Source organism: Nicotiana tabacum, chromosome 23, assembly GCF_000715075.1.
Source record: "Nicotiana tabacum cultivar K326 chromosome 23, ASM71507v2, whole genome shotgun sequence".
NCBI classification, from domain to species: domain Eukaryota; kingdom Viridiplantae; phylum Streptophyta; class Magnoliopsida; order Solanales; family Solanaceae; genus Nicotiana; species Nicotiana tabacum.
In genome coordinates, this window is record NC_134102.1 from 65,200,201 (window position 1) to 65,226,699 (window position 26,499).

Here is a 26,499-nt window from a genome sequence, read left to right on the forward strand (position 1 = left end):
CACTGGAAATTATCATCAAGAAGCAGTTTTGTCAATATTTCGAAATATCAACCAACCAGAAGGGCTATACAACATCTATTTGTATCTATAACTTACATCACAACTTCCAAATCCAGTGTGCAAAGGTTTTGATAACATCAATACATTAAGTTGTTGATATCCTCTTTTGTCAATTTGACAGGACCACATTAGGTACCGCTCCCAGTTACTAGAGCCAGTGACAAAGTGAAATATTTCATAGAGCAGCAACATTTGATTTCCAAATCCGATCAGAACAAAGTTAACCATGGCTCTTCTTCCAATATGATTGCTCGGAAAGATACCTGCATCACATCCAAAATTTCAGGGTTAAGCTATAAGATTAACAAAAGGGAAACTTGAAGCTATTGCTGTCTTCTAATGATTACTAACCCAATCCTGCTATGAGTAGTGACGTGTACACTTCAAAACTCACACCAAACTAGCAGTATAATAAAGATATAGTATTGCAAGCCTTCAAAATATTAACTGTCGTCTACCTTTGACCTCCACCTGGAATTCTTACATTGGTGTGTTTAAAAGTTCCTTCGAGCGAACACCTGTTTTTTTTTCCCTTTTTTACAGCGGTAACATAGGGCACACTTCATGTACCTAGTATTTATTAGACTAAACTGAAGGGGCTGATATGGATCCTTTTCCAACTTCAACCAGAAAATGTAGGTTTTCAAGCAAATATTCTGCATGGTGTCATTCTGACACAACTTGTTTCCAAGTTTTTTCGTTAAGTTACCACATTTGCAAGAGCTCAGTACTAAGCACCAGTTCTGACAGAAAACAATACTGGAGCAAATCATCAGATCATTCTTTGAAGAATCACACTTCACATAAACTTACTTTCCAGTGTAAAAGCCTGCAGAGTACCATGCATTCAGCACTTCCGTTAGATCTGTCTCCACGCCAGCAGCTTTCTCTGCAGTAACAGGGTTCATCTCTATTTGTTTTCCTGAAATTAGAAAAAGTTATATGGAAGTTTGTGAAGGAATAGAAGGACATCTGAGAAATTGAAAGGTCTCTCTCACATCATATGGGACTTTTGTCGTTTTCTAAATTTCTGTGGCACATTTGAGATCCTCAATGTATTATTATATGACGCTGATGCTCTTAGCAGTAATCATATTTTTGCCTCATCTCTCTCTCTCTTATATACAGGGTGTTTTCCCTTTTTCTTTTTTGGTCATTTTTTTTTTTTTTTGATTTGCACCGGGTGTCCAAGTCTCTTTGAGCCCCGACTAATCCCGGGGGTGCACAGGCCCTCGGCAAGGAATTTCCCGCAAGTGCACCACGGTTAATTCAGGTTTTACCCAGTCCGATGGCCCTCAGAAATTGTTTGCACCCAGTGGGTTTCGAACTTGAGACCTTGAAAGGGAGTAAACCCCAAGGCTCAAGTCAATTGCCACCAGGCCAACCCCTGAGGGTTTCTTTTTTGGTCATTAATAAACGTTTTACTTATTCAAATAAAATAAAGTTTGTTGAATAGGTAGATGTCATACTCGTATTTCCTATGCAAATGATCGAGGTGATTTTTAAAAGTGTAAGCAAATAAGAGATCTATCACGCCAGCTAATTACAGCCCAGAACATCAAATTTTTTATTTATTTAAATAGCCCAGAACAGGAACAGAGCAGGAGAAGAACTTAAAGCATATTTCTTTAAGAGTTTTTCGCCTTACCTTGAGCAGTTAGATAGAGCACACTTTCATTTGTTTAATTATGTCTCAACACACAGTAGTCACTTCCAAAGTATAAGAAAGTAAAATCTAGAGCAAATGAAGCTAGTAATCAAACTTTTAATGAGCTTGAACCCAATTCGTCGTTTGATGTTGAGCTTAGTTTGAGCTTGAGGATGCAGCCTGCATTTTTGATAGGCCAGCTCCTACAAAAGCCTATCCAAATCTAAATATCTGAAGCTCATTTAGAACTCTTTTCGTAACTAGCTTTAGATTTTGGATAGGTAAAGACAGGCGTGTGGAATAAGGAGGCTTTGGTTACTACTAATAAGGGCAAACCACATTAGTTGGAAGTGGAAGATAGCAATGTACCCATAGTAAAACAACTCAACAATATCTCCTCCCCAATAATTGTTGGCACACCAATCAAATGTCATCTTTTTTCCAAAGTCATCAGAACGCAGGCCCAACTAACAAGCAGGACCTAACATCATTCGACTTAAAGTTGCACGATTGCCCTGCTACCTTCAGATACTGAGATATTGGCTTCTACTCGAAGAAGATTTTTCGTTGCAAACTTCCTAAAGCAAAAACTGTTACTATGTAATAAGCAATCAATCGAGTCAAAACCTGCCCCCCCCCCCCCCTTCTCCACCTAACTCTTTTTCTTGTCCGTATTCCAGTTCATCTCAATATGTTATAGAAAATGCAAGGATCTTCCAGTCACTACCACATCACACTCTAGACATAAAAATAAACAGACATGCAGTCAAGTATCTAGACAGCTGCTCACCTTCACTTGCAAATGAATTCGGTGAAGTCGTGTTAGAAGCTTGCTTTAAAGAGGATAGTACTTTTTCTGCAGCTTCCTTTGCTATATTAACCAAATTAGAATTTTGAAGAGATGAGTTCTTTTGTTGAACACCTTGTACAGAAGCATCCAAACAACAAGGTGATAGTGTGCATGGAGACACCCAACTTTGGCATCCATATGGGCAGTAGAAAGAAGATTCTGTTGGATGTGAAGTATGTGCTGCATAAGTGTGATGTTCTTGTGAAGTAGAAGCAGAATTTTGGTAACTCCATATGCCAAACTGGTTAAGTTGCTGCAAAATCTTTTGCCTTTGATCCTCAAGTTCGTAATATGTATTGAGTAACTGATTGTAATCTTCTACACTCTGTGAACTGATGCTCTCTATGGCCTTATCCTGGGTGTTTTGCGCATTCAGCTGACCAGTATGGTTTTCAGGGAGAACTGCCTCAGAAGAGGAATTTTCTTTGACTGATGGCAGGTTGCTTGCATCTCCCATTTCTATAGTGGTATCTGTTGCAACTTTGCCGTTATCATCTCCCTCCCCATTGCTTCATCCACACATGTGAGAACAAAACAAAAAGGAATCAAAGAGAATGTCAGCCTCCAAACCATTAAATGGCCTTTTTCCCTATGCAACTTGAAAGGAAGTAGCTCTGTATATTTATCCAGCTTGGCACAAGAAAGCAAACAAATAGAAACAAAGAGGTTATAGGGGAGAATGATAAAGTTAAACAATAAAGTACTAATACATAGAGGAAGTTGTGGCATATGAAGCAACTTATTACAACAATAAATCATAAGAAAAATCAATACCTGACCTATAAGTCTACCAACCAATACATGTAAGAATTTTAATCAGCTACCTATCAGGTAGGCAGAGTAAAGGCTCCACGTTGACATCCTAGCAGAAAGCATTAACTCCTAGCAGACATCTCAAGATGCATCAGTTCTAAAAAGAACTACAAAATAATAAGAGTTAGAAAACAACAATATTTTTCCAATTGGCTAAATATGTCCAAGTCTTCGCAGCTGGTAGCTTTTCCTTTATATTAATATTTTGACACTAAAAGAGCTCGGAGAAGAGATAAATATCACTAAATTCGAGTCATGAATAGACCTTCTAAGCTCATCTAATATCACTCGTTTCAATCATGAATGGGCCTTTTAAGAGTTAGAAAACAACAAGCTTTTCCAATTGGCTAAATATGTCCAAGTCTTCATAGCTGATACAACAACAACAACAATATACCCAGTGTAATCCCACAAGCGGGATCTGGTCTTCATGGCTGATAGCATTTCCTTTATAATATTTTTTAATCACTAATAAAATCTTGAAGAAGAAATAAAAAGAGATACTACTCAATTCGAGTCATGGATGGACCTTTTAAGCTCATTGCTTCCGTCATCAAGAGCTGCCAAATTCTCCTCCTTGCTGCTAAGTTTAGCTCCTTTTCCATGCATAATCTGGAAATTAAAAGGAAGAACATAAACAGAAATATACAAAACTTTCTTAATCCTAAAAAAGGAGTGAGAAATGAAAACATTAAATATATAAGTATTGAGTTTGCCTGTAGGCTCTGCCCAATAACAGATGTGGCTTAAATTTGGCCTTCTCTTTGTGGAAGGGGTAGGGATGAGGATTAATTTGGAGAGATTGAGAGAAAGGCATGCTTTATGGAAGTTAGGAGGATTCAAAAGATTATGGTCGACGCAAAACAGTAATGATGTCGAGAGGATGAAGATCATGAAGGAGAAGGAACAGAAAAAAGGGTGTTGTGGGGGGGGGGGGAGGGGGAGAGAAAGGGGAGCTCAGATAATTTGTTCAACTGTGGCATCCAGCATGCCAGAGATAAAACAAACTAAAGTCGTGCTCAACAAGATTTTAACTAAGAATGACAGAAAAGAAATTATTTGCATGTGACACAGCCTGCAAAACAGAAGATGCACCCAGGAAATTTTACTTACCGTCAGATAAAGACGAAAGCATCTCACAAAACATCTTCAGTCACAGGACATAGTACCTAGGATGAACTATATCCTTGATAGTTTTTTTTATAAACATATAATGGTGGTGTGGGCCAGTTTGCACGCACGTTGACTATTTCATACTAGCACAGATACCGAGTAATTCCGCTCACCAATGCTTAGGCAAATAGGAAGAAATCACCTAGAAGTTTGTCTTTGTAGGGATTTGGACCCCGGTCTCCAAGATTTTTTTCATCCAATTCATTGAAAGTTTCTTTTAAACGGCACAATTTGTCGGAGTAGGTTCCCTATTCTCTAAAATGTACTTTAAAAGAACTTTAGCACTAAGCACTGCTCTCTTGTAAATATATTGCAGGAAATGCTTTCTCCACTTTGGTTACAGAAAGCTGCATTTTCCCCCTCATCATCCCTCCTTTCTTCCTTTCCATACTCCGGCACCACAAAATTCTCTAGTGCTACTCCAACAACACAATATAACGGAAGCCGCATCGCTTCTATTCTTTTCCACACTGCTCATACATCACCAGCTGACCACTTGATAAAGACAATTTCAGAAACATAGGCAGCAAAGAGCACCATAAATCATCTCCTTGATACAAAGTCAAATAAATGATAGCACGATTGAAGTTAGATATGACGAGCATGATGGGTACTCATGCAAATATCATTTTCTTGTATCCAACTTAATGCTTCCAATCACTTCATAATATCCAACTGCATAGAAATTTGTGCAAGACTAAAAGCCAACACCAAAAATTTGTCAAAACCCAACCTGAAATAAATTAACCACATCGCGAACAACACAAACCTAACCCAAAAAATGCTAGGAGAGTTCTTCTCATCTGCCTAAGCCTTAATGGACAGAGTTAAGCCCTATTCTTTGAACCACTGGAACCGCTGACCCAACTTACAAGAACCTCCGTACTTCTTATGAGCCGGGATCGATCATATTCACATTTCTACTATGTTTCAGCCCCGAGCAGCCATCGAAAGTTACTTGGCACATGCCAGAGTTACTAGGTGAAATAGTCGAGGTGCATACAGGATTGCCCCATGAACCAAATGGCAATTCTTTTAAACATCCTTCAGTATAATCCTCGTAGCCAGAAAAAAGGAATTATTGGGCTTTTAAAAAATAAGTACTTGTGATAAGTGAAGTCAATCATACACCATTTGGGCTTCATTTACCAAAGTTATAGCGCTAAATTCTAATATTATGGTCAAGTAGAGAAAGAAGATGAATGATTAGATTAATGATACACCTAAAAATGAGAGTAATGTGAAGAGTTCGAGTTCAGAAAATTAAACTGCGTTGAAAGCAAAGATTGAAAATACAGCTCACATTAGTTAGACATAGAAAAGAGGGTAGGGTATGAAATTCATGGATAACCTTGTACTTGGAAACGGCATCGTTGAAGGCGTTGATGAGGGCAGAATCATCCCATAGATCTTCTCCTTTCCCCATTTTCGCTTTCTACTCTGCTCCGGTTAAAGTTGCAGAAAAAGAGGGTTTAAGCTGCAAAGGGTTTAACTTTGTTCTAAGGCTGTGACCCCAACAAACTGGAATTGACTACAATATGACCAAACCTGAGGCAGTCTTTTTTATTTTCTTATTAATAATACTTGTATTTGTAAAATGTTTTTGCTTTTTTTTTTTTGTTTCTTTCCGCCACAATCTTTGATAAGTATCAATAATTTGATTAATCAGAATATTCAAACATTGCGCGTGTTTCTTATCTTAATAAATCATTGTTTGTAAGAAAATTACATATATTTTTAAATTATATTTGAATTATAAAATTAATTGTAAGCTTCTGCAATCGATGAATATTGATAATATAGCTACCTCAATAAAGGAAAAAAACTGTATTCATAGAAGTCCTCAATCATTATTCAATATATTCACCTTAAAATTTGTTCTAATTTTATAATTTTATCCGTTGAATTTCACAAGTTATTGTGCTTCCTTTTTAGTTTCAATAAAGCACATAACTCTTGAAGATTTAAAAAGTTTTCTGAAAATATTTTTCATAAGTTATTCTCAAGTTCATTCAAGAAGAAAAAGGCATGATTAATTAATTAGTTGGACTCTTACTATGTTTCTTTAAATATATTCAAATAACATAAATTTAAAACTTGAATCTTATGTCTTCTTTGTATCCCTTCGAAGGTTTCAATGTTACCCAAGAAGTGAGGTTCTAATTTATAAGATAAGAAGAAAAAAGAATTTATGAGTTACATAACTTTGTCGAAATATGTGGGCAAAAAAAGCATTACCAAACATGAAATTTAATAGATGAAAAAAACATGAAATTTAATAGGGTGAACAAATTATAGTGAAAAGTTAATGAATCCATTGATTGTGTATGTACATATCAATTTAGATATTTTTTTTTTATATATATCATCCATTTTGAAGATCTAAATACTTGTACTTTCTACATAGTTCAAATAAGAAAAGATTTAATAAGTAAAGTTTTAATTAATTTGAAGTCCTAAATATTAATAAAATATTTAAATTATATTTTATTCAATATAAAATTTATCTTTATAGGATAAATGTCAATTAACATTTTTTCGTAGAAATTTCGTGTTTTTATAATATACATTTAGGCTTGTACAATTTAGTATGATTAAATATACTATCAAATAATTATTTTAGGTACTTAATTGAACATGGGTTAATTATTTGTATGATTAAAATAAGAATTTTTAATGCATATTATATTATAAAAGAAAGAAATCATTTTTATTTAGACGTTCTTGTATTAAATAATGTTAATTTAATATGTGAGTTGATGTCTCATATTTCAGTTTAATTATAAATCAAATGAAGGCATATATAATCTCGTTCTAGTCTTGGTTTATAAGTATTACACCAAGTATGCATTTTTAATTAGTACAATTTATATAAGGTAAGATCTATATATATACTAATTCCTAATATTTGGAGAGTGACTTAAATTACAATTTTGTCTATTGTAAAAGTTGTTTTAAAGGGTAAAAAAAACGAATGACATTTCGCTAAGGGCCTTCGTGCTTTTAATATAGTATAGATAATCCTGATATCTAATTTTATTATCATTTTATATTAAAATTGGAAATAAAACATAATCCCTTTTTATATTGCATTTAGTTCATATTTTGAATAATTCGCACATGAATAAAACACTTAAAGTATCATAAATAACCTTGAATTTATCTTCTTATCTTTTATTCATGGCAAAACTACGGTTAAATTGTATATTTTTTTATATTATACACCATATCGCTCATTTTTTAATGCAACCAACAAACATTCGTTGAGTATTATTAATAACATATTTGCACTAAATAATTCGTTGAGTATTAATCTTTGTCTTAAAAATCATGCATAACTTGTTTGCAAATGAAACGACTTCCTATAACATAACATAACATAACGTTGTAGAATGTGCAACAAAAGGACATATTTTGAAAAAGTTTACTAATGTTTGGCATTTGTCTAAAATATAATATCTTTATAAGCTTGAAAAAAAAATCTATAAATTGTTTCATCGCCAGTTTACAATATATAATGTCATGACAAATCATAAGGACAAACATATTGCTTTATGTGATACAATTCACGCATTATGACTATCGAAACCTGAAGAAAATGAAGATAACATATGTTTGCCTATACTTCTTGTGTAGACATTAGAGAAGGCGTGAATTATATTTTGTTGCATTGCCACGTAATATTATCAGATGTAGGTCGAAAATTTAAATTTTATAAACCCATCATATTTTCAAAGTTATGGGTTCATATTTACTATTTTTTACGATTTTAATAAATTAGTAAATTAACTCGCGCTTCGCGTGATCATACATTTCTTCTTTCAATTTTAATTAATACTGAAGAAACAAATTTCTTTTAGTACGAAAATTTTCAGAAAAAAGACAATATTTAATCTGAGGAAGGTATACTAAAATACATAAAAATCAAATATAAGGATAAAATTAATTAGAAAATAATACAAATAAATTGTCCATCTTCTTTTACTTTTTACAAAGAAAGAGTTCCCGATGAATAATCCTCTCAAATCTCAATTGGGGAAGAGATGTTAGTGCTTATTTTACGGAGAAAAAAATTGTGTAGTGTAAGTCGTCTTCCCTTTGGTTCCTCGTGGGATAAATTGGTTTTGTGGTCATTGCAATTTTTTTAAATCTTATGTTAAATCTCCCATGAGATCTTACATACACATGAGATCTGAAAATAAAATGCACTAGATTTGCAATATTATATTCTTCTATTCAAATTGTAAAGGATTATTAAACCATTGCTGCCGATTTCAAATTCTTGTTTAATTGTTCATAATACTACTACAGTTGTGCAAATAAAAGTTATAAAAGCACTATTTTAATTTACGTAGTTAGATTTGGCTTTGTAGTCTAACAAATATTGTTTTAGTTATATGCAGTGTTTTAAAAGGCATTTTCGGGGCGAGCCCTGGGGCGATGCGCACCAAAAACGCCCCGATGGGATGGTGTGGGGCGAAAGTCTCAAGAGGCGTACGCCTAACAATTCGAGTCGTATGCCCGGGCGTGCGGGGCATACGCCCGGGCGTTTGAGACGCGTTTTTTTTAGTGAGGCGTAAGCCCCAGAGACTTTTTCAAATTAAAATAAAATTTGTTGAATAAATCCTTCATATAATAATCAAATTCTCAAAAGTCAGCTTGGTACTCAAAAGTTTTAAAAAGGAACTGAAATGTATTAAATTTAAAAGTAAAGACCTTTTTTTTATTGATTGAAGCCTTAATTCATGGTCTTTCCCAATTCTTTATCTTGTCCGCTAGTCTGCTAATATCTCATAAAAGCAACGAATATTTAATTTTTTTTACAAATATAAATAGAACTCTATTCTCTTTCATAGCAGCAAGTTCAAAGTTCAAATTGCAGGTTAGTCATCCTTTTTGTTCCTCCATGTAGAAAATTTCATTCTTTTCGACTCAAGTTACTTGTGCTTCTATAAGTAGCGTATAATAGATTGTTTTGACTAGTTTTTTGTGGGGATGGAGCACGCGCGCGCGCGCGCGCACACACACACACACACACACACACATATATATATATATATATATATATATATAAAAGCAAATATATATGTGTGTGTGTGTGTGTGTGTTCTTTAATTTTTATGCAATTTTACAGGTTTGTAAATATTTACTGTAATTATATTATTTTATAAAATATTAAAAATTAAATACCTATGGGGCTTACGCCCCGTGCCTCGGGACTTACGCCTCACTGAGACATATGTAAAACGCCTCGCCTTACGCCCACGCCTTTTAAAACATTGGTTATATGACCTTTTTCACATGAGATCAATAAAAAATAACATAAAAGATCGATCAAGAGATTTTTGTAAGGTCATGTTTTAATATTGAAATTATAAGTGAAAATAAGAGATCTCATTTCTCGCAAATAAAAGCACTACACTTGTCACTACTTAATTAATATTTTTGGAAGATAGTATTTATTAATTATCAAAATTATCAATTGTATATTTTTAAGTGCATGGACAGAGAATAAGATGTATAAACCGTCTATAAGGTTTTCATACTAAAACTTCCTATTTAATAAACTCATATTTCTATTTAATTTTTAGTTTGGCAAGGAAAAAATAATATAAAGGGTGAAACCAAAGAGATTTTGATACATATAGTTAATTACATAAATGATCAAAATTTTGAGTAAATTGCATATATATATATATATATATATATATATATATATATATATATATATATATATATATATATTCTATTCATAGTTAATTGAGCGATCAAATCACCATGAAAGTTGTCCCCTAAATTAATACTCTAAAGTATTATAAGCCAACTTTCTTTAGGCTTCTTTTTCCTTCCGTGAATAAAAATGCTTGTGTTGATTGGAAAAAGTAAGGAGAAATTACAAAAAGAAAATGATAAACATGAAGTTCCAAAATGAGGGATTTATAGGTGATAAATGATGAAAAATGTATGCTTTTGAGTATGTTTGCATATTATTTTTTATGTAAGTTGCGAAAGATAACCTGTTTATAAATATAAAATATGCTCTTCACATGTTTATTGTGTGTAGGAATGAGTTGGATAGAAGTTGGAGAAAATCAGATGATTTGATGCAAAAAGAAGTTGAGAGGCAAAAGTTGGGAGCGCGCCACAATTGGTGCATTACATGAAAGATACGCACGAAAATGGCCTAGAAAGTGAATCTAAACCAGTGAAGTATGTCACTTTGACACCAACCCCCAACACGCAAAAGAAAGAAAGAAGAAAAAAAACTGGGAGGGTGCCTAGGGGTCGCGCGTTGCATGAACCCTAGGCACGCGAATCAACTTCTCCTTTTCGAGATAACTCGCTCAAGGTCGCCCCATACAAACTCTAATTGATATAAATACATCATAAAACGTCCTTTTGAAGGGAGAGATGCTACTTTAGAGTAAGACAACATCTAAGGAGGCACGAATACACAAGGAGTAATGAGGAAGATTCAACAACGAGTATTTTCTTTCTTCTTCCTATTTTTCATTGTTGGTTATGTCTTTTAGTATTGTAATTTTACATACTATTATGAGTAGCTAATTTATTATCTAGAGTTTTGATAAAATCTTTTGGAAGATGAATTCTTGTTACGTTTTTATATAATTTAGCTTTTGAATTTCTCTACTTGTTTAACTATGTGCTTATTTCAGTTGATTGAATGGACGTTGTAACGACCCGACCGGTCATTTTGAGCATTGGCATTCCGTTCGATAGTTTGGAGTTTTGAGTAGCTTCATATGATGTATTACGGCTTGCATGCATGGTTGATTTTGATGTTCGAAAAGTTCGGGAGTGTTTCGAAAAAGTAATTATCTATTTGGAAGCTTTTAGTTAAAGAGTTGGTCAAGGTTTGACTTTTGTGTAAACGGTCTCGGATTTGTATTTTGACAATTTTAACATGTTCGTATGGTATTTTTGGACTTAGGCATATGTTTGAATTTTGATTTGGAGATTCCTAGGTTGATTTGGCTCTATTTGACAAAAGTTGGCAATTTGAAGTTTTAGAAATTTTACAAATTTGATCGGGAGTTGACTTTGATGATTACGGGTTCAGATTATTGATCCGGAAGTTGAAATAGGTTCGTTATATCATTTGAAACTTGTGTGCAAAGTTTGGTCTTATTACGAGTTGGTTTGATGGGAATCAGACGCTTGGTTGTGATTTTGGAAGTTCTTGAGTTTTATTTTGATTTTTGATGCGTTTGGTATTCGATTCATGATTTTATATGTTATTTTGATAATCTGAGCATGTGAGCGTGTTCATGAGGTTTATGTACTTGTGTGGATGGTTGGTGTGGGGATCAGGTGAGTTTCAGAATAATTTCGAAGAGTTTTGATTCTTGCTTCATGTTGCTGGTACTATTGTTCTTGCATTTGTGAGATACATGTGGCATTTGCGACCATCGCATTTGCATGTATCCTTTCACTTTTGCGAATCTGGGCGAGATGGGCAATTTCGCATTTGCGAGATTTGAGGCTGCATTTGCAAACTATAGAGGTCCGCATTTACGAGCTTAATGTCGCATTTGCGGAGTATGCTGAGGGAGTCTTCGCATATGCGAAGCACTTGACCATTTTTGTGACAGACGGCTTAGGGCACATCGCATTTGCTAGTTTTTGGGTCGCATTTGTGACATTTGCTGGGTCTGTAAGGGTACGCTCTTGCGAGCCTTTTTTCGCTTTTGCGGAAGTCGTATTTGCGAACCTTTGATCGCAAATGCGACATCTGCAGCTGGTTACATGTTGTGTATATCGGGACTTAGGGTAAGTGATTCTTACCTAATTTTGATACTTTATTTTGATTTCTTATGAATTTTACACTAAAATCATAAAAGGGAAAGGAATTTTTGGGGATTTTGACTATATTTTGAAAAATAAAAATTTGAGATTTGAGAATCGATTTGGATTCGATTTTAAAAACTAATCATACATTTGGACTCGTGAGGTTATGAGTAATCGAGATCATATCTACCCCTCGACTCGGGTTTTGATCGGGCGAGTTCGGGGTTGACTTTAAAAAATTTAGGTAAAGATTATAATTTTATTAATTAAAATTGATTCCTTTTGCATAGTTTGATGTCATCGAATCATTTTTGGCTAGATTTGAGCCAGGCGGAGGTGATTTCTAAGGAAAAGGATATTTTTAAAGTATTGGTTTGGCTGGTTTTAGGTAAGTGTTTTGCCTTGCTTTGGTTGGGAGAATTTTCCTACTAATTGATGTTGTTTGCTACATGCGGGGGTGATGTATATATGATGTGACAATCGTATATACACGTGCCATGGGTATTCATACTCGGGGTAGATTCTAGCTTACTCTATGCTTTATTTGTATGTGTGTTCAACTTGATTCTATGTATTATTACATCAGATCGGGTTTGTTTACACTTCAGTAGCATATACTATGAGTATGTCATCGAGCGGAACATATAATATTCATGCCCTGGTTTGTTCCATATGTTGCTCTCTTATGTTACGAAGGATTGTGAGACTCTTGACTATTCACACACATGATGTAGTCCTGTTTGGGCCTTGCGGTGAGACTTGAGTGAGATTGCTCTTGGGGTGTTGAATTTTTTATTGCACCTTGGTTATAGTTTCCCTGTCTGGGGCATATTGTGCTATCCTTTTATCTATAGGTATAGTTATGCATGTCGCGAGTTTACTGTTGGTTCACATGTGGTTGTTGATTGTGAGCATCATGGCTCGATGAGTATTTCATGTGGATCGACATATTTGGATTGGGCCATGCATCGCAGCGGAGTTATGTTGGGATATGATCGTTGTGCTTGCTTTGTGTGTTTTACTTCTCTCTTATGGTATGAGTTCATAACGTTGTGCCTTGTGGTGGTATTTGTTGAACTTGTTGGGTGGTCCTCTTATTACGCTCTCTTTCTGTCTTTGATTATATTCGAGTTGTTGCTTGTTGGGTGAGAATTGCGTCGCATGTGACTAATTGGCACTTGGTGTGGCTTGTCGATAGAATAACTTGTACTAGATGAGATGAGATCATTGGACCTGGAATTAGTGCAGTCAGACTTAGATAAGGTTTGTTTATATGAATGTCATTAGTCAGCTCAGAATTCAATAATGGTTCTTGTCGAGCGAGAGAGCTCCATGACTTGTTGATCTGACGAGTGGTTATGAGTCTCTACATGTTTCTTTCATTATTGGCAGAGTACAAAGGTTTGGAACAAGGTTTTATTTGATATGGGGTTTGTTACCAGTACCAGGTTTAGTAATGAGCAGATATTGTGGTTGCAAGATATTACTATGAGTACGTTGGTTATGTGGTATATCGTGTGATTATATCTTGGAGAACATGGTTATGGCTTGATGCAACTTAGACTTATACAGTGTAAGAATACAAGTTTCGGGTCTTATAATGAATTTCGGATGGTGGGATTTGGTTCTAAGGCTTATGGACTAAGGTTGAATAAGGAACCTTCAGTTAGGTTGAGTTGGCAGACTTATATGGATTGAGGTGACGTGGAATCACCCATGGGTCTGTATATGGTGAGTTTGTACAGTGATTTGATGGCTTTAGAATGACTTTTGGCACGTTCGAGGACGAATGTATATTTAAGTGAGGCAGAATGTAACGACCCGACCGGCCATTTTGAGCATTGACATTTTATTCGGTGGTTTGGAGTCTTAAGTAGCTTCATATGATGTATTTCGACTTGCGTGCATGGTTGATTTTGATTTTTCGGAAGTTTGGGAATGATTCGAAAAAGTAATTCTCTATTTGGAAGCTTTAAATTGAAGAGTTAACCAAGGTTTGACTTTTGTGTAAACGATCTAGAATTCGTATTTTGATAATTCCAACAGGTTCGAATGGTATTTTTGGACTTAGGCGTATGTTTGGATTTTGATTTGGAGATTCCTAGGTTGATTTGGCTCTATTTGGCAAAAGTTGGCAATTTGAAGGTTTAGAAATTTCACAAATTGGACCGGGAGTTGACTTTGATGATAACGGGTTCAAATTATTATTTTAGAAGTTGGAATATGTTTGTTACGTCATTTGGAACTTGTGTGCAAAGTTTGGTCTCATTACTATTAGTTTGATGGAAATCAGACGCTTGGTTGTGATTTTTTAAGTTCTAGAGTTTCATTGTGATTTTTGATGCGTTTTGGTATTCGATTTATGGGTTTATATGTTATTTTGATGATCCGAGCATGCGAGCGAGTTCGTATGAGGTTTATGTAATTGTGTAGATGGTTGGTGTGGGGACCGAGGGGCTCAAGTGAGTTTCAGAATGATTTCGGAGAGTTTTGATCCTTGCTTCAGGTTGCCGGTACTATTGTTCTCGCATTTGCGAGTATCCTTTCGTTTTTGCAAATCTGGGAAAGATGGAAAATTTCGCATTTGCGATATTTGGGCCGCATTTGCAAACTGTGGAGGTCCGTATTTGCGAGCTTAGTGTCGCATTTGCGACAGGAGGTCTGCTGAGGGAGTCTTCACATTTGCGAAGCACTTGACCGCTTTTAGGACAAACATCTTGGGGCACATCACATTTGCAAGTTTTTGGGTCGTATTTGTGACATTTGTTGGGTCTGTAAGTGTAACGACCTGACCGGTCGTTTTGTGTATTTGAGCCCTGTTTCCCCTTTTGAAACTTTCATTATGTGTATTTGTGATTTTGTGATTTACGGGGATGGTTTGTTTCGTTTCAGGGAGGTTTTTGATTGATTTGGAACAATTGGTTCTTAGTTTGGAAGCTTAAGTTAGAAATATTGACCGAGATTTGACTTTTGTGAAAACGATCCCGGACTAGTATTTTGGTGGTTCAAATAGGTTTGTATGGTGATTTTGGACCTAGATGTATGTCCAAAATTGAATTCGGAGGTCCCTAGGTTATTTGGCTCTTTTTGCCGAAGGTTGGCAATTTGGAAGTTTAGAAATTTTTTAAGTTTGACCATGGTTTGACTTTATGGCTATCAGGTTCAGATTTTTATTTCGGAACTTGGAATAGGTCCGTTTTTTTATTTGCGACTTGTGTGCAAAGTTGGTGTCATTCCAAGTTGGTTTGGTAGGAACCATACGCTTGGTTGTGATTTTAGTGATTCTTGAGTTTCATCGAGCTGAAAGCTTCAAATGGGCACATATTCATCTTGGTTGGCATTGATTATTTCACAAAGTGGGTTGAAGTAGTCACTTTCAAAGCCGTCACCAAGAAAGCGGTGGTGGACTTCGTGCATTCCAACATTATTTGTCGTTTTCGTATTCCTAAAACTATCATTACCGACAATGCTGCAAATCTGAACAACCACTTGATAAGGGAGGTATGCGAACAATTTAAGATTACGCATCGTAATTCTACCCCTTATCGGCCCAAAGCTAATGGCGCTGTTGAAGCTGCAAGCAAGAATATCAAGAAGATTCTCAGGATAATGATTCAAAGTTTTAGACAGTGGCATGAAAAGCTGCCTTTCGCATTATTGGGATATCGCACAACCGTGCGCACATCAGTTGGGGCTACGCCTTACTTATTGGTTTATGGCACTGAAGCCGCAATACCTGCAGAAGTTGAAATTCCCTCTCTTCGAATCATTGTTGAAGCTGAGATCGAGGATGATGAATGGGTCAAGGCCCGATTGGAAAAATTAACTATGATTGATGAAAAGCGAATGGCCGCAGTTTGCCATGGGCAGTTATACCAACAAAGAATGGCTCGTGCCTACAACAAGAAAGTACGACCCAGGAAATTCGAAGTGGGGCAACTCGTTCTGAGACGTATTCTCTCGCATCATGAGGAAGCAAAAGGAAAATTTGCTCCAAATTAGAAAGGTCCGTACATTATAAGAAAACTGTTGCCGAAAGGAGCGTTGTGCTTTTTTTCTTTGATTTGAACTCTTTTAATGGAGGTTTTATGTTAAATAAACTTGAAATTATCTTTGAAATGAAAATATCGGTTTGTTTTGGAAATGAGTCGGCTTGCCTAGTTCCACGATAGACGCCATCACGACAGAGGTTAGTTTGGGTCGTGACACGGTCTATGAAATGCATAGGTGCATTGTGTATAAGAAGTATAGATGTATGGTATGAATAAACACTATGGACGGTCTATGAAACGCATAAGTGTATAATATGATATGTGAACACTAAGGATGGTCTAATGAGACACATTATTAATGCAGACAATAGGTGCCCCTTTTGTTGTCCTTGTTTGTACAGGTTGTTTCAATTACATTATATTATGTGTTCCACATATATATCATATGGGCATTCTATTTTGAAAGAGGATTTCTAGCTATACATACTAGTGCTATTCGACAGTACTAACATCCCTTTTGCCGGGGCGCTGCATCTTTAATGGATGCAAGTGGTTTTACAACAGGCGGCATTGATCGGTGATAGCAGTACACTCTTTTCAGCTGATTTGATGAGCCCCACTTCATTTCGGGGTCATGTATCTTTTGTTTCTCATGTACTTTGTGGTTAAGGTATAGCCGGAGCCTTGTTGCCGGCATTTCCATATTACTCTTCAGTTGTACTTAGAGGCTCCGTAGACAGGTTGTGGGTTGTCTTTGATGTTGGGAATTGGATTAGAACTGTTGGTATTTGGAAACATGTTTTTCATTAAATCTATAAACTCGTACTATTTTGGAAATATTGAATGATGCAGTTAATGGAAATGAAATAGGAGTTATTAATAAAATATTTTCAGTGTTTGATTAATGGAGTGCATCTCCTTTTTATTCATGGATGAGTTTGGGTAGAAGGAATTCTAATAGGCTTGCTCGGCCAGGTTCACTCGGTTGAGCACCGGTTGCGCTCCTCGAGTTTGGGGCGTGACAAACTTGGTATCAGAGCCTAAGGTTTTATGAGAGTCGAATTGGACTCGGATTTGAAAACCAAACACATATATAGAATCGTGGGTTATGGGTAGTCAAGATCTACCCTTCCACTCGGGTTTTGACCGGGCGGGACCGGGTTTGAGTTTTGTTGACTTTTTGGGAAATGTGTAAAGATCTGAACTTTATTAACTAAAATTGAATTATCTTGCATTGTTTGATGTTATTAAGTTATTTTGGCTAGATTTGGACCGAACGGAGGTGAATTTTAAAGGAAAAGCATCTTTAGAGTATTGACTGAGGGCTTTTGAGATAAGTATCTTGCTTAACCTTGTGTGGGAGAACTACCCCTCAGGATTTGGTTTAATTGCTTATTTGTGATATGTGTGGATGATGTATACACAAGGTGATGAGTGTGTACACGGTTATTTGTGTGAATTATGACCGAATTTGATCCGAGGTTGCTTCTATCGCTTTGTATCGATTAAGAGGTCTCTGCTCTACGTGTATTCACTTTGGATGACTACTCGAGTTTATGTTACATGTTAGAGATTATGTTTTAGGATTGTATTTTCCTAAATTGGCCTAGTTGGGCGTTTGTGAGCTTGTTGCTAATTTGAGTTAGCTGAATTCATGCTTATGTGTTGATCACCCATCTGCATTTCTCTTATTGCTTTGTCCTTGTGCACCGTGTTGATAAATTGTGAGTTTATGTCTTGATGACAATTATTGGCATGTTGTGTTGTGATAATTATGGCACATGTGGATTTGTTGAGCAGATTGTCAGGTGTTGGCACGAGGTTCAAATCATATTATTATTATTATTATTATTATTATTATTATTATTATTATTATTATTATTATTATTATTATTATTATTATTATTATTCTTATTACTACCTTTTAATAATAATAATAATAATAATAATAATAATAATAATAATAATAATAATAATAATAATAATAATAATAATTGATATTGCACATGCGGCGAGACAAGGCGGGCTATATATATCGGGTTTGCGCATGTGGTGAGACAAAGTGAGATGATTTGTTAATGCGCGTGTGGATAGACAAGCCGGACATTTACTTTACTGTTGCATACGCGGTGAAATAAAGGTGGCTATGTGGGGATGGTATGTGATGGCCTGGGGGCATTTTATTGATGATGTTTGTGTGGTTGTGAAAAAGGGGTATGCTTGGTTGTGCGTATGGCTTCTTTGTGTGTGTCATGCATTTTATGTGATTTGTTACGTTGTTTCCAATATGTTAATCTGTGTCTGTCATTACTTAATGATTTGGTTGCCAAGATGGATTTACCTACGTGGAGTTGTTATCTCATATTCTGTTAAGTTGTTGGTAACATAATGGATTGAAGTAAAAAGAAAGTTGTTATCATGCATTACTTTATTTGATTCTTGATAAATTCCTCTTGAACATGTTATTTTATTGACACGGGTATGATATACGTGTGGGCACGAGGTCTTTGCCGTGCGAGTGTGGCTTATATTGTGGCACGTGGTCCTCACCGTGCGAGTAAGACTTATGTTGAGGCACGAGGTCATTGCCGTGCGAGTGTGACTTACATTGTGGCACGAGGTCTTTGCCGTGCGAGTGAATCATATTGTGGCTTGAGGTTTTTGCCGTGTGAGGATGATTGATAATGCGGGCACAAGGTGCCATATGTGTGTGATTCTATTTGATGACTTATTGTTGAAACTGGACTTTTATTTGTTCCAAATTGTTATCATTTGTACTGATGAGGTTACAGTTATTGCCTTCTGTTATTCTTCCTGTCGCCGGTCTTTGATATTTTGCACAGGTTATTTGAGTAGTGAGTGTCTTGACTTGAACCTCGTCACTACTCCACCGAAGTTAGTCTTGATAATTACTGGGTACCGACTTTGTGTACTCATACTACGCTTCTGCACAGTTTGTGTAGAACCAGGTACCGCAGAGTGTGCTGGTCGTTAGTGAACTGATTCTAAGTTGCTGTGGAGACTTCAAGGTATACCTGTCATTCCGCTTGCAGGTGTCAAAGTCCTCTTATATTGTTTTCCTTACTACTGTTTATGTAATTCCAAAACAATATTGTATTTTGAGATTTTTTGTGTACTCTCTGTAGAGCTTATGACTATGTATTATCGGGTTTTGGGATTTATGACTATCGTATTCCGCTTTTAGTTTTGATATGGCAATTCTTCATCTTTTATTTAATCTTTAAGTTGGTATTTCTCTGTTGATCTCATTATGTAATATGGTTACCTAGTCTTAGGGAATAGGTGCCATCATGATCCTTAAAGTAGGATTTTGGGTCGTGACAAGTTTGTATCACAACTCTAGGTTCATATGTTTTATGAGTCATAAGCAAGTTTAGCAGAATCTTGCAGATCGATACAGAGATGTCTGTACTTATCTTCAAGAGGCTATGGAGCTATTAGAAAATTCCACTTCTTCCATTCCTATTGTGCAGATTTTTTGATTTCGTAGTTTGAGCCCTTGTCTTTCTATTCCCTCACAGATTGTGAGGACACGAGCTGCAGTTACTGATGATGCGACCCTCAGGGCCGGTGTTGCTAGGGGTCGGGGAAGAGGTAGAGACCGAGAAAGGGCACGTGCTCCAGCTAGAGCACCTGCTAGAGAAGCCGCTGAGGAGCCACCAGTAGCTCCGGTTAGGGGGCAGGCACTCGAGGCACCTGTTGCTACCCCTGCACTTCATTAGACTTTAGCGCACTTCCTTAGCATGTTTGGTACCTTTGCTCAGGCGGGATTGATCCCAGTGGCACCAGCTACTTCTCTGGCTGGGGGAGGAGCTCAGACCCCCACCACCCATACTCTAGAGCAGCGGGCTCATATTGATCAGGCTCCGAGAGTCATGCTAGTGCAACCCGTGATTACGGTTCAGCCTGAGGCCAGGCCAGTGGCATCAAAGGAGGAGCAGAAGAGGTTGGAGAGGTTCAAGAAGTATCATCCTCCTACTTTTAATGGCGCAATTTCTGAGGATACACAGGGTTTCCTAGACCAATGTTACCGTATTCTGCGCACCATGGACACAATATAGTTGAGTGGGGTCGACATTACTACTTTCCAGTTGACGGGGCCGACATATAGATAGTTGCAGACTTATGAGGAGAGTAGGCCGGCTGGCCAGCGCCACTTACTTGGGCTCAGTTCACTGATTTATTTTTGAGGGAGTTCATTCCACAAACCTTCAGGGATGTGTTGTGCACTAAGTTCGAGCAGTTATGCTAGGGGACTATGACTATGTCCGAGTATTCTATGAGATTTGCTGAGTTATCTCGTCATGCACCTGCTTTGGTTTTCACTGTTAGAGAGAGGGTACGTAGATTTATTAAGAGACTCGGTTATGGTCTAAAATTTAGGATGGCACGAGAGTTGGAGACTAATACTCCATTCTATCAAGTGGTGGAGATTGCTAGGAGTTTGGAGCATATCCGCGGTCTAGAAAGGGAGGATAGGGAGGTTAAGAAGCCTCGTGGACCTGGAGGGTCGGTTGGTCCCTATTTTGCGGGCAGGACTCGCCATGATAGAGGTTTTATTGGTTAGCCAGTTTAGTCCGCACTTCAGGTTTCACGTGGTGCTCCAATTATCCATGGGTCCCAGAGTACTCATTCCGGATAGCTTTCACAGCCACGTTAGCAGAGAAGTTGCTTTGAATGTGTGGATATCAGTCATATGGTGAGGGATTGTCCTATACTCCGGACAGGTATACCTCAGTAGAGTACTCAAGCTATGGTTTTTGTTCTAGTTGCTTCTAAACCTACATAACCAACTAGAGATAGGGGACATGCGGGTAGAGGGTGTCCTAGAGAGGGAGGCCAGGCTCGTTGTTATGCTTTCCCTGGTAGGACTGACGCCACCGCACCAGATGATGTTATTACAGGTATTGTTCCAATTTTTCATAGAGATGCATCAATTTTATTTGATCTGGGTCCTATTTATTTATATGTGTCATCCTGTTCTGCTTGATGTTTGGTTATGACTTGTGATTCATGAGTACCCTTGTTTATGTGTCTACACCCATTCAAGATTCTATTATGGTAGACCGTGTCTATCGTTCTTGCTGGGTCATTATTGGGGGTCTTGAGACTATGGTTGACCTTTTGTACATAATATGGTGGATTTTGGATGTGAGTTTGGGATGGGTTGACCACGACTTGCGATTGAGGTGCTCTACAGGCATGGAGAGTCTGTTGCGTCTTATGGATTTGTTCTACGAGATTGAGTTAGTGAAAGATTTTCGATTGATGTGATGTTTATTCTACTTGTGATTTTGAGTTGAGGATGGGATCCTCGTGTGTTCATGTGGATCGATATGTTTGGATTGGGACACATGCCGCGGTGGGGTTATGTTAGGATGAGATTCTTTGCGATTATTTTGTGTGTTTTGCTTCTCCCTTGTAGGATGGGTTCATAGTATGGTACCTATGGGGAGTTGTACCTATTGGACTTGTTGGATAGTTCTCTCATGTGTTTCTCTTTCCATCTTCAGTTATATTCGAGTTGTGCTTGATGGGCACAAATTGAGATGTATGTGACTAGGTGGCAGTTGGTGTGGCTTAACAGTCGAATAGCTTGTACTGGATGAGATGAGATCATTGGAACTAGAATTAGTGCGATCGGACTTGGATAAGGTATGTCTAGATACGAATGTCATTGATTGGTTTAATGCGTGGCGTTCGTTCTTGTACGGTGAGAGAACTCCACGACTTGTGGTGAGGTTAGTGGTTATGCGTTTCCACATGTTTCTTATATCATTAGAAGTGTTGGGATGGTTTGGAACAAGGTTCTAGTTTATATGAGGTTATTTACCGGTACCGGGTTTGGTAATGGGTAGTTATTATGGTCGGAGATGCTGTTATGGGCTTTTGAGCAATGGGTTACGTCGTGTGGCTATACATTGCGAATGTATTGTGATCTGTTGCATCTGGTTGGGGTCGATACAATGTGTATATGTGAGAAACAGGTCTTAGAAGGAGGCCTTGATGTTGAAATTTGGTTCTAAGGCTTATTGGTTAAGGTTAATCTTCAGTCGAGACGGTGGTGATGAAATTATGTGGATTGAGGTGATGTGGGATCGCCCGTGGGTATGTGTATGATGAATATATGCAGTGATTTGAGGGCTATAGAACGACTCTTGGTACGTTCGAGGACGAACATTTGTTTAAGAGGGGGAGAATGTAACGACCCGAACGGTCATTTTGTATATTTGAGCCTGTTTCCTCTATTGAAGCTTCTCGTATATGTATTTGTGGTTTTTTGACTTGCAGGAATGGTTGGTTTCATTCCGGGGAGGTTTTGGATTGATTTGGAACAATTGATCCTTAGTTTGGAAGTTTAAGTAGGAAATATTGATCGAAGTTTGACTTTTTTGAAAACCACCCCAAAATGGTATTTTGGTGGTTTCAATAGGTTGTATGGTGATTTAGGACTTAGGCATATGTCCAGAATTGGATTCGGAGGTCCCTAGGTTGATTTTGCTCTTTTTACCGAAGGTTGGCAATTTGGAAGTTTAGAAATTTTTTAAGTTTGACCGTGGTTTGACTTTATGGCTATCATGTTCGAATTTTGGTTTGGGGACTTGTAATAGGTCCATTTTTTCATTTGTGACTTGTGTATAAAGTTTGGTGTTATATCGAGTTGGTTTGGTAGAAATCGGACGCTTGGTTGTGATTTTAGCGATTCTTGAGTTTCATTGTAATTTTCATGTGTTTTGGTGTCAAATTCGTGGTTCCGGATTTTATTTTGGTGTTTTGAGTTCACGAGCGAGCTTTATGATACTTTTAAACTTATGTGGATGTTTGGTGTGGAGCCCCGAGGCCTCGGGTGAGTTTCGGATGTATTTTGGAGTGGTTTGAGTAGGGTTCAATTTTGCTGGTGTTGGGCTGATGCTGCAGGTCTCGCAAATGCGAGATCCTATTCGCATTTGCGGACCTCGCTTTTGCGAGGTAGGAATCTCTTTTGCGTGGTGGGCTGGGGGCTGGAGAATTCTTTTTTGCAAACTCCTTGATCGCATTTGCGACGGGCATCTGGGTAAGAGTGACTGCATTTGTAGGCAGTCGCATTTTCGAAGGAGCCTTTGTTCGCATTTGCGAAGAGTATGTCTCTTTTGCGACATTCTCCGTGCTGCTCATGCATCTCTTTTGCGATGACTTTTTCACATTTGCGAGCGTTCACATTTTGCGAACTTCGAGTCGCATTTGCGACATCTGCAGCTGAACAAAAGGTTGGGGTTTCGGGATGTAGTCTCATTTTGTCACATTTTCAACCCTAGACTCGGTTGGAGGCAATTTTAGGAAGGGATTTTCATACCAAACTATTGGGTAAGTGATTTTGACTCAATCTTGATTATATAACATGATTCTTTATGGATTTTAACATATAAATTATGAGATTTGAAGAAAAACTTTGGGAAATTTGACTAGTATATTTTATAAAATGCAAATCGGAGGGTTGGGAGTCGAATTGGACTCATATTTGAATACCAAATACATATATGGACTCATGGGAATATGGGTAGTCGAGATCTACCATTCGACTCGGTTTTTGACCAGGCGGACCCCGGATTGACTTTTGTTGACTTTTTGAAAAATGTGTAAAGATCTTAACTTTATTAATTGAGGGAGTTCATTCCACAAACCTTCAGGGATGTGTTGCGCACTAAGTTCGAGCAGTTATGCTAGGGGACTATGACTATGTCCGAGTATTCTATGAGATTTGCTGAGTTATCTCGTCATGCACCTGCTTTGGTTTTCACTGTTAGAGAGAGGGTACGTAGATTTATTAAGAGACTCGGTTATGGTCTAAAATTTAGGATGGCACGAGAGTTGGAGACTAATACTCCATTCTATCAAGTGGTGGAGATTGCTAGGAGTTTGGAGCGTATCCGCGGTCTAGAAAGGGAGGATAGGGAGGTTAAGAAGCCTCGTGGACCTGGAGGGTCGGTTGGTCCCTATTTTGCGGGCAGGGCTCGCCATGATAGAGGTTTTATTGGTTAGCCAGTTTAGTCCGCACTTCAGGTTTCACGTGGTGCTCCAATTATCCATGGGTCCCAGAGTACTCATTCCGGATAGCTTTCACAGCCACGTTAGCAGAGAAATTGCTTTGAATGTGTGGATATCAGTCATATGGTGAGGGATTGTCCTATACTCCGGACAGGTATACCTCAGTAGAGTACTCAAGCTATGGTTTTTGTTCTAGTTGCTTCTAAACCTACATAACCAACTAGAGATAGGGGACATGCGGGTAGAGGGTGTCCTAGAGAGGGAGGCCAGGCTCGTTGTTATGCTTTCCCTGGTAGGACTGACGCCACCGCACCAGATGATGTTATTACAGGTATTGTTCCAATTTTTCATAGAGATGCATCAATTTTATTTGATCTGGGTCCTATTTATTTATATGTGTCATCCTGTTCTGCTTGATGTTTGGTTATGACTTGTGATTCATGAGTACCCTTGTTTATGTGTCTACACCCATTCAAGATTCTATTATGGTAGACCGTGTCTATCGTTCTTGCTGGGTCATTATTGGGGGTCTTGAGACTATGGTTGACCTTTTGTACATAATATGGTGGATTTTGGATGTGAGTTTGGGATGGGTTGACCACGACTTGCGATTGAGGTGCTCTACAGGCATGGAGAGTCTGTTGCGTCTTATGGATTTGTTCTACGAGATTGAGTTAGTGAAAGATTTTCGATTGATGTGATGTTTATTCTACTTGTGATTTTGAGTTGAGGATGGGATCCTCGTGTGTTCATGTGGATCGATATGTTTGGATTGGGACACATGCCGCGGTGGGGTTATGTTAGGATGAGATTCTTTGCGATTATTTTGTGTGTTTTGCTTCTCCCTTGTAGGATGGGTTCATAGTATGGTACCTATGGGGAGTTGTACCTATTGGACTTGTTGGATAGTTCTCTCATGTGTTTCTCTTTCCATCTTCAGTTATATTCGAGTTGTGCTTGATGGGCACAAATTGAGATGTATGTGACTAGGTGGCGGTTGGTGTGGCTTAACAGTCGAATAGCTTGTACTGGATGAGATGAGATCATTGGAACTAGAATTAGTGCGATCGGACTTGGATAAGGTATGTCTAGATACGAATGTCATTGATTGGTTTAATGCGTGGCGTTGGTTCTTGTACGGTGAGAGAACTCCACGACTTGTGGTGAGGTTAGTGGTTATGCGTTTCCACATGTTTCTTATATCATTAGAAGTGTTGGGATGGTTTGGAACAAGGTTCTAGTTTATATGAGGTTATTTACCGGTACCGGGTTTGGTAATGGGTAGTTATTATGGTCGGAGATGCTGTTATGGGCTTTTGAGCAATGGGTTACGTCGTGTGGCTATACATTGCGAATGTATTGTGATCTGTTGCATCTGGTTGGGGTCGATACAATGTGTATATGTGAGAAACAGGTCTTAGAAGGAGGCCTTGATGTTGAAATTTGGTTCTAAGGCTTATTGGTTAAGGTTAATCTTCAGTCGAGACGGTGGTGATGAAATTATGTGGATTGAGGTGATGTGGGATCGCCCGTGGGTATGTGTATGATGAATATATGCAGTGATTTGAGGGCTATAGAACGACTCTTGGTACGTTCGAGGACGAACATTTGTTTAAGAGGGGGAGAATGTAACGACCCGAACGGTCATTTTGTATATTTGAGCCTGTTTCCTCTATTGAAGCTTCTCGTATATGTATTTGTGGTTTTTTGACTTGCAGGAATGGTTGGTTTCATTCCGGGGAGGTTTTGGATTGATTTGGAACAATTGATCCTTAGTTTGGAAGTTTAAGTAGGAAATATTGATCGAAGTTTGACTTTTTTGAAAACCACCCCAAAATGGTATTTTGGTGGTTTCAATAGGTTGTATGGTGATTTAGGACTTAGGCATATGTCCAGAATTGGATTCGGAGGTCCCTAGGTTGATTTTGCTCTTTTTACCGAAGGTTGGCAATTTGGAAGTTTAGAAATTTTTTAAGTTTGACCGTGGTTTGACTTTATGGCTATCATGTTCGAATTTTGGTTTGGGGACTTGTAATAGGTCCATTTTTTCATTTGTGACTTGTGTATAAAGTTTGGTGTTATATCGAGTTGGTTTGGTAGAAATCGGA

The 26,499-nt window shown here is 37.6% G+C and overlaps 1 protein-coding gene across 1 annotated transcript; it reads right to left on the reverse strand.

Annotated features, from left to right (window-relative positions):
• Positions 1-26: 26 nt before the first annotated feature.
• On the reverse strand, positions 27-6,075 carry LOC107763669 (uncharacterized). The gene is made up of 5 exons (XM_075246062.1): positions 5,896-6,075; positions 3,901-3,983; positions 2,499-3,067; positions 874-982; positions 27-323 (listed from the first exon to the last, which is right to left on the reverse strand). The coding sequence occupies exons 1-5, from the start codon at positions 5,968-5,970 to the stop codon at positions 281-283; spliced, it is 879 nt and encodes a 292-aa protein (XP_075102163.1). The 5' UTR covers positions 5,971-6,075; the 3' UTR covers positions 27-280.
• Between the last annotated feature and the right edge of the window lie 20,424 nt (positions 6,076-26,499).

Coding starts and splice junctions, on each gene's coding strand:
- LOC107763669 (XM_075246062.1), bottom strand. CDS start 5,970: ATGGGGAAAGGAGAAGATCTATGGGATGATTCTGCCCTCATCAACGCC. Junction 3,068..3,900: donor GGAAGCAATGAGCTTAAAAG/GTCCATCCATGA, acceptor GTGTGGATGAAG/CAATGGGGAGGGAGATGATA. Junction 983..2,498: donor GAATTCATTTGCAAGTGAAG/GTGAGCAGCTGT, acceptor TTCTAATTTCAG/GAAAACAAATAGAGATGAAC.